We start from the raw sequence: 11,727 nt of genomic DNA, 5'->3' as shown, positions 1-11,727 counted from the left end.
TGTTTCTCGGCTGGCCTGGGAACGCCTTGGGATTCCCCCGGAGGAGCTGGCCCAAGTGGCTGGGGAGAGGGAAGTCTGGGTCTCCCTGCTTAGGCTGCTGCCCCCGCGACCCGACCCCGGATAAGCGGAAGAGAATGGATGGATGGATGGATGTAATGATGGTCAACAAAACAGAAAAGTTTCTGTTTTATTCAAACAATATCACAAACTAGTACTGTAGTAAAACGGACCGTGTGGATTTATGTTTTGATATCATGAAACGTGGATTCATTTTCCAAACATCCAAGATGTGTATTTGTTCCACTCTCACACAAGAACGCCTCTGGTTTTCCTCAAACAGAAATCCTGCCTAATCTCGTCTCCATGGTAACGAGGGGCCTGGACCCTAAAACAACATCCTTTATCTGCCGAAAAGCCTTGACTGCATGAGGTTTCTCAGTTTGTCTGACTTTCAGTGAAACCCTGAATAACCACAGAACTCATGAAAGCTGAAGAATTATTCTGTGTTCATGCTTGTGTTTTTGATATGCGTGCATGATGTCGTTTCCTGGGTTCAAAATATGGATTTGTTTTAATCAGTATGCCCTATTTAACTTCTCTTCATTCAGCATTGGAGGTAGAAAATGAATCTTAAATGAACTTGAATATGTCTTTGATGGATAATTCCTCATATTTCATCATTTTTAATCTTTACATCTGTTTTGAAGTTAAAACTATTACACTTCTGAAGTCTCCTTACAAGTGTTGATTCATTACGGTACTAAAGTACTGAAAACCTTTGAGTGGATGAGAGGATTATTAGGTTATATCTGAAAGTTGAAGCATTTTGTTACTTGAGTTAAAGCCTCTGTAGTTTTCCTTCAACGTGCAGAAGACAAATGTGTCTTTTTTCATTGGTCAGTAAATCTAAACATGAACCTAGAGGCCGAACATAAAGCTGTCTTTATCCATCTTCATAAATACCTTAGCTTAGGGGTGTACAACCCTGGTCCTCTTGGGCCACTATCCTGCAGGTTTTACTTGTTTCTCTGCTCCAACACACCTAATTCAGAGGTTAAATCACCTCTTCATGTTCTGCAGAAGCCTGTTAATCACCCATTGATTCAAAACAGGTGTGTTGGAGCAGAGGAACAAGTAAAACCTGCAGGATAGTGGCCCTCGAGGACCAGGATTGGACACCTTTGCTTTTATCAGGCAGACCTTTTTCATATTTTTATGACTTCTTTCTGGGAAATATTTCAGCTGATCTTTGTTGCTTATAAAACTAATTTTTCAAGCTCAGATGGTGCAGACCAGACACAGCTTCATCTGTCTCATCTGTGAGAACGCACTGAGGTTCTCCTCCATCTGAGAATGTGACAGAATGTAGAAAAGTTCAAAGGGCATGACGACTTTTTTTTTTAAGGCAATCAAACAATGTATGAAGTGGTTTAAAAAGTAAAGAGGTAAAGTGTTGTACAGACAATGTGCATCATATTCAAATGGTGTCGTTACTGTTTGGCAGGAAATTTATTACCTTTGTGTTAAATGCATCTTCTCATAACCTGCTGGTAAATATTTATTGACCCAGTTTTTCTGCACAAACCAGGGCTCAGTCCAGAGTTCAGAGAAAATTTGATCTTAGACAGCATCTTCTTTTTGTTGCTTCAAATTGTGTTCAAAACAACAAAATATGACTGATAAAGCACTCTAAAAACTAACTTTTTTCCCTTTCTTCTTACCTGTTTAGGCTCTTTAATGTTGCAGGGCTCCATCTTGACCTTTGAACCTGCTGTGAAGGCAGAGATTGCCAGACAGAAGTCCTGCTGTCGAATCAGCGGCTCGATCAGCTCCCATTTCTACAAAACACAAAACACAGAGCAAGGTGACTGATATTACCCGGTAGACAAGTTTGAATTTTTTTTTCTTTTCGGAGAACTACCAAAACATTTAGCTTAGTGTTGAATTCAGAGGAAAATTAAGTTTCACTTAAGCTTCCATTATGGAAAAATCTTTTATTTGACACTGAGCTTCATTATTGTCCACTGATGGAGGTGAAGGCAGAGCGTCATGTTTTTTCCCGTGTGTGTTAACATGCACGCGTTTGTCTGTATCGTTAGCAAAATTTCTCATGAAACACTGAATGGATTTTAATGAAACTTTCAGAAAGTTATCATTGGCTGAACATCTACAGCTGATTAACTTTTAAAGTTAACCCACTTGAAGAGAGCTAATTGACCTTAGCTATAACTCAGTGATACTGAGCTAAAATTTGATGTGGTATTAGCTGAGAGAATCTTTCACAACACATACTCAGAGCCCTAACCACATGAGATATTGCAAAACTGCACACGATTGCACAGGATATGTTCATGGTTCAACTGCAACTCTGTCCTTTTTCATCATAAGATGATCTTTGTCAAAAAACTCTGGCATGAAAGGTGGCGGGTGATATGCATTCCTTCAAGGAATGTTAGAAAGGAAGGCCTTTCATTTTTTTATGCAAAAAATAAATTGCAAAAATGGATTTTAAGTGTGGCAGCATGCACAGACTTATTATGTACTTATATTTAAACTCACTGAGTTTATCATTTCTACTTCCATCAACAGAAAGCACATTATTTCTGCATGACCAATTAAAAGAAATGTTGTCCAGGGGTTTGATTACATCCTGAAAAGAGCATTAAGGCTAAGTCTGCTTTGCTAAACTTTGAATTAGAGAGGAAAAACTGAGATAATTTTACTACGACACAAAGATGACAGCGTGTAAAGGGATCCTTCGTATCTGTTGTAAATAACACTAACGATAACCCATAACCCCCCCTCTGCGGTGGAGTTCTAACCTGTGGCTGTGGCCTGGTGGCCTTGCAGTCTGCCAGTCCGAGGCTGTCAGTCCCTCGGGTCTCCAGACACAAACCTCCCTGTTTCAGCACACTGAAAACCGCCTCCTGCTCAGGGACCCTGAAGAAACCAGAGACAGGAACGGGGCCAATTAAAGCTCTGAATGTTCACCGGATCTCCGAATCTCATCACAACATGTTCCTCTAAACTTAGATCTTTATAATGTGTCCGCTTACAATAACAGGTTTGACCGTCACACGGTGCAGTTTAAGATATTGAGACAGGAGAGGATGATGTCATCTGGCAAAACATGTGTAGGATTATCATTCTAATATAATAATTTCAAAGCATAGTGACAGTTTCATACAATAGATATTTCCCATGTGACGTCACCCTTATGGACACTCCCCCTTTTGCTGTCATTAATGACAGCAAGAGCTTCAGCCACAGCAGAAGAGACATTGTTTTCAGTTGATGACTGTCGTTGCAATGGTTGTTTCCTGTCAGAATAAAGGATGTTCCAACTGTGCAGATTCAGCAAAGTGTAGTTTTCACTACTTTATGAAAATCAGAAAACATGAAGAACGTCAAACGGAGGAGTTCAGTACAGAACGTCGGCGAGTCTGGCTGGAGAACATGAAGGGCAAGGACCAGCCTTCAAAGACATCCAGAATCTGCTCAGACCACTTTCATTCCAGTAAAACTAACATTTAAAAAAAAAATAAAGTTCTGTTAGGTAATGTTAGAGTATATCTGTATTTGTGCTCAACTTCTCTACTGTAGATAACTCAGCTATGCTAGGTGCTAAACCCCAAAGCTAACGTTACAGTTGGAAGAATTAAATGAAAAGTTAAGGGATTTTGTCAGTGATATAACAAATAGCACAACAAAAAAAAAAAAAATGGTTGAATGATCGTTACAAATAAAATTCTGGCGCCATTTTAGGTCTAATTCTAATTCATAAACACTGTTGACAAGGCACACCTACATGTACATGTATGATATTACTTACCCTGCCAGTCACCAGAACTTTATTAACTTTATTAACATGACATCCATTATCATGGTGAAAGCAGGCTTCATGTACACGAAATAATTAACAATGTCGTTGTACGAGATGGGCGGCAAATTGTCAGGCTCATCCAACATTTCTTCGTTTTTCACCTCATACGGGTCAATCCCGACAGTAGTGATCTTCTGCATATATCTTTCTGTTGCACATTGGTCAAAAGTCAGTAACTACCTGGATTTAGTTTGCTTCAAAGCCATCGCTGTCTAGCGCTTACCTACCAAAATGGTGAAAATATCTGTTCCGGTCGAGACTTGTGGGAACTGTGTATCGAATTCTATTCTTACTCAATTTACCAAGTTCTACTTTATTTTAAGGTTTTTTAAGGTCTGAAAACAACTGTGGAATGTAACATCATACAAAAAGCTTAGCCTTTTTAAATGATCGCACCTCAGTTCAGGATAGACGTTCTCCATGTACCAGCGGAAAGGTTTGCAGTTCAGTTTCCGCCGCAGCGTTAAACGATCCGCGATGCTGCAAGGAAAAAAATCAAACAGAGACCAAGTAAAAAGGGAGAAATGTGGACTGGAAGGAGTGAGATGAGATTGTGAGATACCATAAGAGATAAAAGCAGAGATGGAGGGCTGAGAGAACAGAAATCTGAAAATCAACAAGTTGCTTAGAACAAAGTCAAACTTCCACTTAACTACAATAACAAGAAGTTGCAAAAAAACATACAAAAAGAAGAAACGAGCCATGAAACTAACTACACTTTTCTATGAAACAGCGCACATGGGAAAACAGAAACACATTAGCTCATGTATGTGGCAACCTTTTAGGAGCATGGTTGTAATAAATGTTTTCTCACACTCCGAGCCGTCCTATATTTGGGCTCCTGTCTGCTTGGTGTGTAATTTCACGCTGAGCTTAAATTCTAACTTGTGAATTCAAATTTAAAAATGATGATATAAATCATGGGTGGAGCATTGGTTAGAGCCGCCGCCTCACAGCAAGAAGCTTCAACCCGGAAAGGAGAAAGCGGGCATAGTAAATGGATGGACAGAATTTCTAATATGTTATACGTCAAAACAGACAAACCTGCCAAAGGCCTTGCCCTGAGCAGATGGCCGTGCAGAGTAGTAGTACTGTTTGTACTCGTCCATCCAGACCTCAGCAGCCCGCCGGGTGTTCCTGCGCAGACACAACACCTGCTCACATGCTGCAATTACTGCATTCCTGCAGTCGGCTTTAATGACAGTGTTACACAGAGGAGCCTGCTCTGTACTCCCATCAGGAATTCAGCTGAACTTTGACATTTTAGGCTTCGGCATTTGAAGACTGTGTTGCAACAGAAATATTGAGATAATGGAACCAGATTATACAACAGAACTAAAACTTTTAAAGAGAAGGCAGAAGTGTTTGTGTACGTTTCGGCCGAACTGCGCTGAATCATGTGAGCTCAAGGATTTCTAAGATAATAGGAAACTGACCTGCCTGGCAGCTGCTAAATCGTGCTGCAGGACAGTGAATGGTGATATTAGCTCAAAACCACTCACTTAATGTAGGTAAGAGCATTGCCTTCTGGGAAGTCATACGGGTGCCGTTTCCTGAACACGTGACCCACACGGCTGCAGGGGAGGATCTCCAGACTTCCTCCACACATCCACACCCGGAAGGAAAGCTCTGCAGGAGGACAGGCACAAAAGATGAGGAAAGGGTTGCAGATATGTTACTAAATACTTCTTGTTTGTCTCTCATTTTATTTATTTTTGAATGTATGTGTCCACATTGGACTGATGGACATCGTCCAGGCTAAATCAGCAAAGCCAGAATTCACCTGGGCTGCAACTGCTGGAGACTAATTGGGAGACTCAAAATTGCAAGAAAACAGGGACATTTTCTGTTGCAGTCTTGTTTGTACAGCCAGTTTTGGAAAATCATGGTTTATTTTTGTGTGCCTGGCTTGCAAAACTATACTGTAGGCTGCGCACATTATTTTCTTGCCCACCTTTGCAGTTGCCCATGTTTATTATTTAATCTACTGGAGTACACTCCAGAAATAAAGATAGACAGATGTGAGTGAGTTATTATTTTTCACTGGTGTGGGTTTTAGACCTTGGTGGCTGTAGCCTTGAATTTTTTTATCCACAAGGGTGGTTGCATTGTTCACTTCAAGCTTGGTCCTCTACCAGAGGCCTGGGAGCTTGAGGGTTCTGCTCAGTATCTTAGCTGTTCGTAGGACTGAGCTCTTCTGGACAAAGATCTCTGAGGTTGTTGGAGACAGTCAAAGATGGAAAACCCACTCTAGTCCAAACTCGACAAAGATGTTCCTGTGCACTATTACAGCCACTTGGCTAAGGTGGAGAATGGCAGGGCTAAGATACTGTGGGACAAAGAGTTGATGGCTAACCAACCGGACATTGTGGAGGTCGACAAACAACAGAAGGCGGCAGTGGTGATAGATGTAGAAATCACAAACAACTGTAACATTAGGAAGAAGGAACAGCTAAGACACTGCACAGAAAGCTCAAGCTTAAACAATAGATTTATACAATACTGCTGCAGTTTAACAATAGTTTATTTAGATTAGACAAACTCAAATGTTAAACCTCACTGTGTTTCAATCTGTCTGCGAGCAGTGCTAATAAAGCTAGGTTCTTCCAACTTCTTTTTAAATTAATAATGATAATTTTAGTGCAATCTAAAAAAGCTTGCACTAAAATTTCAAGAGCAGCCCTATTTTCACCAGTTATGTATCATTTAAATTTTTCACAACCTTCAAGTTTTAAGAGCAATTTTCATTTAAAGTTGAATGAATTAACGCCAGTTTCAAAGAAATTCTCATAAACTCACCTTTTCGCCACTTTACTTTGTGCACTGATTTCAAACATCACTCCCAAAAAAATTTAAAAAAGCAACTGGAAGATGTTTTTATTACCGTCTATGAAGTTTTCTCAATTCAGAAACTGGAGAGTGTGGAGTTCCAAGATTTAAACTGTATGAGATGCTGTTTATGCAGCTAAATTCACATGCAGATTAATCTCACTCCCCTTCTACAGGAGAGTATTAAGCCTGATATCCAGTCATTGTTTGACTAATGCACAGCTTCATGCATGCGACCAAAACATCTCACTGTAAGTCAGGCAAACAAAGGCCCTAATGACCCTCAGGAGGGAAAGGAGTGAGATTAATCTGTGAATCATGTGAATTTAGCTGCATAAACGGAGCATCTCATTCAATTTAAAGCTTGGAACTCCACACTTTCAAGTTTTGAATTAAGAAAGCTCCCCACATAGGAAGGAAAATGTCTTCAACTACAGAACAGCAATCCAGTTGCCTTGGGATTTTTTGATTTGGATTTGCCATGACTGAGAATCTACACCAGCATCAGCATATAGCCATGATTTCAAACAGACTGTTTTCTCTGGTATGTATTTGCTAATAGCATAGTATTAAAGGCAATTAGATAAATCCTAGTTTTAGATTGCATGTTATGTGAGCTAACCAAAGTTCTCCCCTCCCCAGATGTCCATGTGTGTGTCGTATTGGCCCAGGTGGTTGAACCAGCTCTTGTCCATGACAAAAATCCCACCAGCGATGACGGGAGTCCTGAGGGGGAAGAAGGATTTAAACTTTCAGCTGCATTTCCATTTTTATTCAAACATTAATAAGATACACCTCCAAAACAAGGTTTTCTTTTCTCAAGGGAAAAGATTTGAGTTTTTCTATTTTTGCTCAACTTTTTCTTGTCAACCATTCAGAGTTAATTTGATCAACTTTGTCGGTGAAGGCACACTGCAAAATACACATTCCAAATGACTCATACATGCAGTCATGTTGAGGCAGCAGCAAATCTTGTTGCAGATTATAAAAAAAACAATTACACATGAGCATAATTACAACAGAACATCCGCAATATTATTTTTATTAGTTCATGACCACTATTTTTATCCTTTGTAACCCTTATGTTGAAATTTTCCATTAGTAGTCATTTTTAAATGTGAATTAAAATTTAGAGATTATCTAAAGACCCACATTTGTTGTTTCAAGACCAAAGTTAGGGTCACGAAACGACAAATGTGGGAAGGCAGAAACAAGTCATTGTTTTGCGAGTCACAAGTAAAGCCTCAAGTCTTTCCACTCAAGCCTCGAATCAAGTCCCAACTCCATGCAAGTCTAAGTCGAGTCCAAAGTCTGCAAGTCTTGAGTCAAATCCAGGTCCTGAATTTTGAAGTCAGAGTCGTAAACAAGTCATATGACCAAATATTTAATTTAATTACAAAGTAACAATAAAAATGTTTCTAGTGCAACTGAACTTGATCAGATAAAAAATGCTGATGTTGTATTTCCCAGTAAATATTAACGCCGTACTACAGCAGAATGATTTATCATCGCCCTCCACCGAGAGTCCAACGTGGAGCAATAATGTTTTTTCTCGTGTCTGTCTGTCTGTCTGTACTGTTAGTAAAATATCTGTTGAGTCACTGAATACATTTTTAATAACAATTTAAGAAAGTAATATTTGGGTGGGTTGACATTTGTAAGTAATACACTTTTGGAATCAACTTGATTCAAGAAGGCTACCATAGAAAACTGATCATAGCAAACACAAAAATGGCTGTAACTCAGTCAATTTTACAGATATTGACCTAAAATTTGGTGTGGTCGTAGCTGAGGCAACACATTCTGACTTATATACTTTGAGTGCTATCTGATGATGGAAATTCTGCGTTTAAAACTTTGGTTCTAACTACTGCAGTCAATTATTTTAGTCTGTTAGCAAACTATCTTATGAACTTCAAGAAAGACTTTGTTGCAACTTTCAGAAAATAAAAACTGAATTTACATCTAGAACTGATAAACCTTTGGAGCCAACTAAATTCAAGATGGCTGCCACAGCTAATCAACATTACTCTACACAAAATTACTATACTGCAGTTAATTTTACAGGTGCTGAGGTAAAAGAGTCATTCATAAGACGTGAAAAAAAATATTTTGCTTAAGTTTTAGGCAAAATATTTGCTTAAAATTTTTTAATTAACTGTTGGTGTAGACTGTTTGCTTGTTAGCAAAATATCTCAGAAACCATTGGACAGACTTTAATGAAACATTCAGGAAGTAATTATTGGATGTAAGACTACAACTGATTAACTTGTGAAGTCAATCCAATTAGAGATGGCAGCTAATTGACATTAACAAACTAAAAAATGGTAATAACTCAATATAATAACTGAGTCACTTTTATAGATATTGAGCTAAAATTTGATATGGTTGTAGCTGAGTGTCATCCCCAACACACACTGAAGTGCCTTAACCTCAGATTTGAAGCCATGGCAGGATTAGGCTTGATGATAGTAAAGATTTTCTAACAGAACAACATAAACCACCAAACCAGCATTTACTTTCACCCATATTTAAAGTCAATATCCCAACCCAAAATCCAAATATTTCACTTCATTCAAAATGCCATACAAACAAATATTACATAATCTATATATAATCTGTATGTAATCCGGATATCTTATTTGCCATTACCTATCTGCATTGTAAATCTACAAAACATATACAATTGATTCCTAACATTTCTGTATATTCTGTATAATCTGCATAATCTGTATATGTGCATATAGCTCCAAGATGAACATTTTATTTTTATTTTTTATTTTTCTATAACTACTTTTGTACACTTGTAAATACATATCACTCTGTATAGCACTTCTGGATAGATGCAAACTACATTTCGTTGCTCTGTACTTGTGACGGTGCAATGACAATAAAGTTGAATTCTATTCTATTCTATTCTATTCTATTCTATTCTATTCTAAACAAAAACAATAAATGCAAACCAAAACAAATGAGAGTGCTTTATTTGTGCATCACAAGGTTTCTAGTCCTTCACCACGATATCTCGAGCCAGGCCCACACAGGCTGGGCACTTCAGCAGCAAAACAAACACTAACACCAAACATCCACTGCGCGTTTCTGCTGCTGGGCGGAGCTAAAGTATAACAGGTTAACCTGCCCTTCACCCTACACGGGCTCAGTTTGACTGACATCAGTCACATCCAATGTGATGTGAGTCCTTGCAGCTTTCTTCAGCCACTGAATGGAAGCCAAATTTAGCCCCTTTCAGGCAGGACGACTTATGAGAACCAATCAAAATGCAGGACATTCTGTTAGGTGGACAGCTGTAAGAAAGCAAGTGTCCTCAAGTTTTAAGGCTGAAGTCTAAACCTAATCCAGAGTCCCTGGTGTTGAAGTCCCAAGTCTTTTGTGATTTTATTAAACTGAGTCTGAAGTCATCAAAATCGTGACTCGAGTCCACACCTCTGTTAGATGGTGTGTCTAGTTTTAAAATGGGTTTATGACCAGATGATTTATCTGATATCCTGAATAAGGATAAACTGAAAATGAAAAGTTATTGTTTAGCAGTACTTCATACATAATGTATAACAGGGAACTGTCAGTCAGAATCAATACAAATAAATAATAATGAACTTATTACAACCAGAAACACGGACATACCTTATCGGGTGTGTAGGATCACTTCTGGCCATTTTCTGCTCTATAGGAATCTGCTCCCATTTGAAGTGGAGACTCCAGTCAAACCCTGAAATACAAAACAAATCAGCTCTGGCAATTTAATTATATTTCCTAGAAATGTCTCTTAAAGAAGCCATGAAAACAGATATGAGCATTCTGCTGGTTTTGACTGGAGAAAGTTGCGCAATTTCACTTAATAAATTGTAATTTTTCTCCATATCAATCAAGTTAAGGTCCAGAAAATCTTTCCAAAATCAACAGCGAGACTATGAAAACTATGCTTTATGTAAAGTATATCTAGTTTCTGTCTGGCTCCATCTTTCTGTTTTTGTCCTGGGTGTTGGAACTGTGTTGAAATGTAGCAAATGTTTACACAGCAAGGGTTTTTCTGCAGCGATGTGTGCGTGTTGGGTGGGCTCCTGACCTCCTCTCAGGTCAGCAGAAGCAGCCAAGTAGGCAAAGTTATCCAGGCTGATGACATCGATGATGGGGCTGACCACTCGCGTATGATCCTGGGAGCAGAAATGAAAGTCAAATTATTACATAAATTATCCATTCCTGTCTGTTACATTCTGTACAAAAGGCTTTAAAAAGAAGCCTGCCTGGAACAAAACTTTTAATTATATCCTATTAACAATACTGATGGTAAAACAATTTCTTTTTTCTCCAATAATACATATGTGAACTAAAGGTTCTTAACAGTGAAATATAAAAAGTTTTACTCCAATAAATATGAGAGCCTAAACAAACCATGTACCATCAGTCACAGATGGTACTACACATGTACAGTTTATCTGTATTTTTTTATATTTCAAACCAAATTAGATTTTCTGTTTCTCTTAGTGTGTAGATTAACTTCGAAAATTATGTATCCCAGACTAATAAAATTAAGAATTACATATTTTTTTAAGACATGTTTTGATTTACATCTTATGCATTTCAAAACAAAAAACTACCACCAGGTTTGCAGTAATAACTTGCATTCATACAATACTGAGCAAAATAATGTTGGTCTATTATTTAGTTTTGTGCTCACAACTTTAGAGGACTTGTTTCAATATTGTTCTGGCCAAGTTCAGGCTAAAGAAGATTTATTTATATTTAGAACAGGAAAAACATGTTCTAAATATAAATAAATCGAACATGTTCCGGGGGAGGCGGGGGACATTGAGTCCGAGTGGGCCATGTTCCGTGCCTCCATTGTTGAGGCGGCTTATCGGAGCTGTGGCCGCAAGGTGGTTGGTGCCTGTTGTGGCGGCGACCCTCGAACCCGCTGGTGGACACCGGCGGTGAGGGATGCCGTCAGGCTGAAGAAGGAGTCCTATCGGGCATTTTTGGCCTGTGGGACTCCGGAA

The 11,727-nt window shown here is 38.7% G+C and overlaps 1 protein-coding gene and 1 long non-coding RNA gene across 2 annotated transcripts in view; one reads left to right on the top strand and one right to left on the bottom strand.

Annotated features, from left to right (window-relative positions):
* Window positions 1-9,623, top strand: part of LOC119617420 — a 14,062-nt gene extending 4,439 nt beyond the window's left edge. Inside the window, exons 2-3 of the long non-coding RNA XR_005233666.1 lie at window positions 1,730-1,864; window positions 7,355-9,623. This is a non-coding gene — a long non-coding RNA (uncharacterized LOC119617420). The remainder of the gene's footprint in view (window positions 1-1,729; window positions 1,865-7,354) is intronic.
* The window catches only part of galnt16 (UDP-N-acetyl-alpha-D-galactosamine:polypeptide N-acetylgalactosaminyltransferase 16), a 41,135-nt gene that overhangs the window by 7,592 nt on the left and 21,816 nt on the right, over window positions 1-11,727 (bottom strand). The window contains exons 7-14 of the mRNA XM_017419272.3: window positions 10,797-10,884; window positions 10,355-10,439; window positions 7,335-7,438; window positions 5,386-5,512; window positions 4,928-5,020; window positions 4,280-4,363; window positions 2,823-2,940; window positions 1,722-1,838 (exon numbers count right to left, since the gene is read on the bottom strand). Of these exons, the coding sequence (XP_017274761.1) occupies window positions 1,722-1,838; window positions 2,823-2,940; window positions 4,280-4,363; window positions 4,928-5,020; window positions 5,386-5,512; window positions 7,335-7,438; window positions 10,355-10,439; window positions 10,797-10,884 (816 nt within the window). The remainder of the gene's footprint in view (window positions 1-1,721; window positions 1,839-2,822; window positions 2,941-4,279; window positions 4,364-4,927; window positions 5,021-5,385; window positions 5,513-7,334; window positions 7,439-10,354; window positions 10,440-10,796; window positions 10,885-11,727) is intronic.

Source organism: Kryptolebias marmoratus, linkage group LG10 (genome assembly GCF_001649575.2).
Source record: "Kryptolebias marmoratus isolate JLee-2015 linkage group LG10, ASM164957v2, whole genome shotgun sequence".
Taxonomy (NCBI): Eukaryota; Metazoa; Chordata; class Actinopteri; order Cyprinodontiformes; family Rivulidae; genus Kryptolebias; species Kryptolebias marmoratus.
The sequence above is the reverse complement of the archived record's forward strand: the minus strand, read 5'-3'. Positions and strand labels throughout refer to the sequence as shown.